General features: G+C 43.0%; 1 protein-coding gene across 1 annotated transcript in view; it reads left to right on the top strand.

Moving 5' to 3' along the window:
• Nucleotides 1–5,659, top strand: part of LOC111670253 (neuronal acetylcholine receptor subunit alpha-7-like) — a 38,126-nt gene that overhangs the window by 10,447 nt on the left and 22,020 nt on the right. The window contains exon 3 of the mRNA XM_023426899.2: nt 652–696. Within this exon, the coding sequence (XP_023282667.1) occupies nt 652–696 (45 nt within the window). The remainder of the gene's footprint in view (nt 1–651; nt 697–5,659) is intronic.

Below are 5,659 nucleotides of genomic sequence, written 5' to 3'. Positions count from 1 at the left end.
TTACCTGAAATCTGCTTTATTTTTATTGGATCAGTCAGAAAACAGTCAGCCAATCAGAAGAGAGGCTCAGAGCCTCCTCTCTTCTGATTGGCTCACCGACCTGTTGTTACTAGAGCTGCAGAGAGAAGCCTGAGAGAGGAGATGTGAAACTACACTGAGATGGTTTTTATAACTTCTGATGGATCAACACTTCAAATAAAACCCAGAAGAAGAAGAAAATATGACATGCTTTGTTGTGACATCACAAAGTTCCAGAAGTCCTGACGGCTGGTTTTAAGGCTCAGTTTCTGAATACAGGCTGTGTGCATTTCTCTGTGGACTGAGGCTTTGATACTTTCACAGTATTCAGAAAGAACCTGGACCTGCTTTAGAAGCCACAGCTCACTGAAGGTCAGTCGTCCATTAAAACTCTGCATTGTTTATCTCTCTATGTCCTTCCCTCTTACAAACCCGCCTCCTCTAATTCTCTGTGAATATATTAACAGGCCGGACATTCATCAAACTGACATTATTCATATTCCTCCTCTGCTGACTCAAGTTCATTTAAAGGGATGAAAGAAGAGAGTGGACAGACTTTTACCAGCGAATCAGAGGAGTCGTCCTCAAACACAACACACACTCACTGGTTTCTTCTTCTTCTGTTCTTTTTAGGACGAGAAGAACCAGGTGCTGACGACCAACATCTGGCTGCAGCTGGTGAGTTTCCATCTGACACACCCTCCCCTCCTCAGAGGAAGTTCCTCCGTTCCTTTATCCACATCTCACTCTTATCTGTAGCCAGTAGTCTGAGCTTCTTCGTCCTGAGCTGCTGTTCTGTTATTTCAGCTAAAAAGAAAGTCTTTTATCTGCAAACTGAGTGGAAGGTATTAAAGTATATTCCAGAGTAAAGGTGCAGCACAAAGTCAGAGGAAGAACCAGCTTTGATCGTCCCAATAACATCCTTATAACTTAAAAAAGGATCAAATTAAACACAACCATGTGTTTAAAAAGCTTTACAAACTTTTATACCCTTTGTGATTAAATAGCTCCAGGATCTAAATCAGAACAACTACAACATCCATTAGTCGTGTGTCATACATGTTAAAACAGCCACACCACCGCAGGGTTTTCTCCACGTCTTCCCCCGACACTGTATGTGGTTCATACAGTGTGTGTTTAGTAGTAGTTTCTTTATTCCTGTCTGAGTTCGCACCGCAGCTGAAGAACTTTAGAGGTCAGGTAAAGTCGACAGGTATCGGATCAGGAAGTACTGAAAGCTCAGGATCTGCTCCTAGATCAGGGGCTTTTTGAGGCTTGGACTGAATCTTGGTTCCTCTGGTGGAAAATGCAGTTAATCCTGATTTATCCTAAAATTGTTCCTGTGGTAGAAAAACAGCCGATATTATCTCTCTGAGGATTTATGGACGTTAATAGTCTTTGACTTTAATCCGGAGAAAAACAGTGTGAAAGTGTGAAAACAACAGTTTGGTGTTCATGAGCTGGACAAGTGTGAAACATTTAAGTCTCAGAAAGAAAGAAAATAATTGCATCAAACTGCTTCTTTAAATAAAATATAAAGTGTTGATCAGGGATCTTTAGAGGAGCTGGGAGGTGGATGTTGTTACCTCTGCACAAAGCCAGGTCAGCTGTTTCCCCGTCTCCAGGTTTTATGCTAAGCTACGCTAACCAGCTGCTGCAATATATTCCTTTAAATGTCCCATATTTTCTTCTTCTTCTTTGTTTTACTTGAAGTGTTGATCCATAAGAAGATGTAAAAACCATCTCAGTGTAGTTTTACATCTCAGAAGAGAGGAGGCTCTGAGCCTCTCTTCTGATTGGCTGACTGGTTTCTGAGTGAAACAATAAAAATAAAGCAGATTTCAGGTAAAAACACTCAGAGAAACCAAATCCTGCAAAGGTTTGGATGGAGGGTCGCTAGTCGGTTGGGAGTTGGTGTATTGATTCATGATTTAGTGTTAGATGGATGATGTTCCAGATGTTTCTGAGTCCCCCCCCCCACAAGCCCGGCTCCCAGGGAGACTCTGGAGGACTACAGCTGTGGAGTCTGACCCAGATAGGTTTTTCTGTGATGGGGGAGAAACTGGATCGAACACAGAGCGCAACGTCTCTGTGTTTCCACAAATACTCTCTCTCTCTCCGTCAGACTCCTCCGGCGCTTTGAAGCTTCACCTCTCTGATATCGGCTCCCGCTGCTTCTCACCTCGACTCACCCGGAGAAAAAGCTGCTTCCCGTCGCCTTTTGTCGGCCGGGTGCCGACTCTGGTGTGAATGTCAGAGCTAATGGAGAGCGCGGGAATTCATTAAGAGAGCCTCCTAAACCCATTTCATGCAGCTGTCCAAATTTAATTAGGTTTGGTATCGGCTCCTGTGGAATGTGTGTTTGGAAAGTGGTGATGCACTAATCCGGCCTAATCTGCTCCTCTCGCATGGAAAGGTTGCTTCCCCCCCCGGAGGCTCAGCATTCCCCCTCTGCAGCTCCCTCCCCGGACCAGCTAGTCTTTTAGCTTAATTTAATTTGGCGGCCGCCTCTCCTCTTCTTCTTCTTCTTCTTCTTCTTCCTCCTCCTCCTCCTCCTCCTCCTCCTCCTCTGCTGCTGCTGGAGTCATTGTATTTATTTATTTTTTGAGAATGTCTTGAAGCGAGAGGAAACATTTCAGCACCAGGTTGTGTGTCTGTTTCTGAATGTCAGAGCTTCTGGAAGTTTTTTCTCCCGGCGCACGACTAAACTTCAGCTCAGAACAAAAAACAGCCTCGATATCGACATTTCCGAGCAGATTGCTGCCTTCAGGGCCTCGTGAAAGAGCTCGGATTTCTATAGCTTGTCCATAATTTTGTTTGAGTTTTGCTTTTTATTTCCAAGCTGTTGGTTCTCAGACACACATCACTGCAGACACAACACATTCATAAAGACTTAAAATGCACAAGTCTCTATGACAGTGACATGCTAACGCGTTGAGAGAACGTGTCCACCATCTTAGATTAGCATGTTAGCATGTTCACATTTGCTAATTAGCGCTTGGTATTTGATCTATGGCTGCGACTAATGATTCATTTTATGATCATTTAATTTGCCAGTTATTTTTTTGATTGTCTTTACAACATCCAGACCAGTTCTACGGACCGGTGGCGAGGAGAACGAGCAGATCCGACCTTTAGTTCCTCAGCAGGTTCGACCTCTCCGCTCTGACTGACACTTTGGTTCATAAAAAGATTTAAAAAACAAAACTCAAATTCATAAAAACAAACCAAGTGTTTGTTCTGCAGCAGGATTGATTTTAATGATCATGTGACGTTTCCAACACCTCCTCCAAAACGAACAACCATACAGGTCAATTTTTTCGAGTGTCTCCTGTAATGGCGCCCCTATGGCGGCAGCTGTACCGGACCTTGGTTGTCATGGTTACAATAATAAACACGCAGACTGTACCGAAGGCGGCATTTACTAATAACAGTCATAGCTTGGTGACATTTAGGAAAAGATGTTGATTTGGGTGAAAATAAGTACTTCCTTAACATTAGACGATTTCTGTTGTCATGGTTACGATAATAAACAGCGAACGGTCACTGTAGCGCCAGCCTCAAATAAACGTTGCATTATGATGTTTTTCAACGTCAACCTTCAGATTTCTTCTTCATGGGTTTTTTTTTTAGTAACAGTCACGATTCTTCAGTGTCGCTGGTTTTCAGTTTCAACTTTCTGTCACCGTTTTGGTGTCGAGAGGGGCGGGGCTTGATGGGAAGAGCAAAGAAGCGCTTGATTCATTTGCATTCAGAATCCTGACAGGACAAAATGAAACGTCACTGTTGGAGCCCCAGACACTGGAGGCTGCAGCTTCAGCACCACAATCCTAAAACTGCATCTCCAGGGCCATAATCCTGTGCTGCAGCGCCACCTAGCAGCTGTCCTGGTTACTGTTGTACATGTTTAGAACGATCTGTTTGCGGTTACAGAAGCAATGTCATGAAAGACTAGGATCCTAGAAACTTGGTCCTGAAACTGCTTCTTCATTGTGCTGGTGTTTCTTCCTCTGTGTCTCTCGGGGCGACAGTCGGTCTGTTCATGTTTAATTCTTGTTGAAAAGGAAGAATTAAAGAAGCGGCACAGATCCAAATATAAACCAAAACTCTGACGGGGCGGATAATCCGATTAAAACTGAATCTGTCACCGGACGAGCACCGAGTTTTATCTGGACACATCTGTGTAACAGCTGTGTGGAGACCGGAGCCGCTTGTGAAGCTCTGGGACGCCTCGACTTTCTTTGTGTATTTTTCATCCTCATTAAATCCTCTTGAACTTTATGGCGTTGCATCAGTCAGACTCTTCTGCTTTATAGTGCTCAGGTCTCTCTTGGTCTCGTCCTCCTGCGACTCTTTGAGCCTTTGAACCTTTTCAGACACGAGGAGACTGAGCGCCGACGTCCTCACCTGCTCATTAAAAATACATGTTCACACAAAACACTTTCTCATCTCACCTCTGATACCGCCACGTTTTTTTCCTCTCCTTTTGTGTCTCGCTGATTTCATGATGTTGCTCTTTTGACTGGAAAGCAGAGTGATGTAATTTAATGACTAAAGTTTCTATTATAATTTTTTAACTACAGGACACAAGGTCAAATAGTTTTAATGTAAATTTATCATTTAAATTATTGATAATTACTAAGTAATAACCAGTAATTACAGCATATGTGACCTAATTACCTGCTTAGCTGAAGTATTTGTTATTTTGAGTGTTTAATTAACGGTTGCAGTGATTTAACCTTTAAAGCTCCTCCAGTGTAAAGGTCTGTGTCCATGTGTAGTTTGATTATAGATTATAGATCAGCTCTAGCTTCTATATTAATACTGTGAAAGTATCAAAGCCTCAGTCCACAGAGAAATGCACACAGCCTGTATTCAGAAACTGAGCCTTAAAACCAGCCGTCAGGACTTCTGGAACTTTGTGATGTCACAACAAAGCAGCCACCAAGCCCCGCCCACCTGGACCCACCATCCAAACCTTACAGGATTTGGTTTCTCTGCGTGTTTTTACCTGAAATCTGCTCAAACTGGCAACCTTCAACCCTACTGCAGGATACATTAGCACCTACTAGCATATCAAACTTGAACTTTGGGGGTCAGGTTGCATTGTGGGTGTTTTTACCTGAAATCCAGCAGCTGGACTCAGTTAATCCAGTTTTACACTAACTGCAGTCTGACTTCAACGTCTCCTTGAAGTCCACAAAAGTATAAACTGCTGAAAATCAGTATTGTTGCTATAGTAACTAAATCAGTGAATATTTTTCATGCACACAAAAAAACTCGTCATCAACACGACGAGACGTTTCAAATCAGTTTCACGCGGAGTCGCTTCAGAATCATCTGCTGAGCGTTCAAACATCCAGGTCATCGCCGTCTGATGAAGATGTTTCCATGTCTACACACACACACACACACACACACACACACACACACACACACACACACACACACACTGTGTTGAGCTGGTGACGGAGATGAAAGTGACACAGCTGAATTTAGCATGACGCTAATTAAAAAGTCATTTTATGCTTCTTTATGTGTTAAATTTAAACGTATTCATCACGTTTTTGTACGTGGTGATAAACCAGAAACATCAGATACGATGTTGAAAACATTTGTTAGAAGTTTGTCTGAGGGGGGG

Source organism: Seriola lalandi, unplaced genomic scaffold (assembly GCF_002814215.2).
Source record: "Seriola lalandi dorsalis isolate HSWRI2012SDOR001 ecotype SW California unplaced genomic scaffold, Sedor1 jcf7180002054847, whole genome shotgun sequence".
In the NCBI taxonomy this organism is placed as follows: domain Eukaryota; kingdom Metazoa; phylum Chordata; class Actinopteri; order Carangiformes; family Carangidae; genus Seriola; species Seriola lalandi.
The sequence above is the reverse complement of the archived record's forward strand: the minus strand, read 5'-3'. Positions and strand labels throughout refer to the sequence as shown.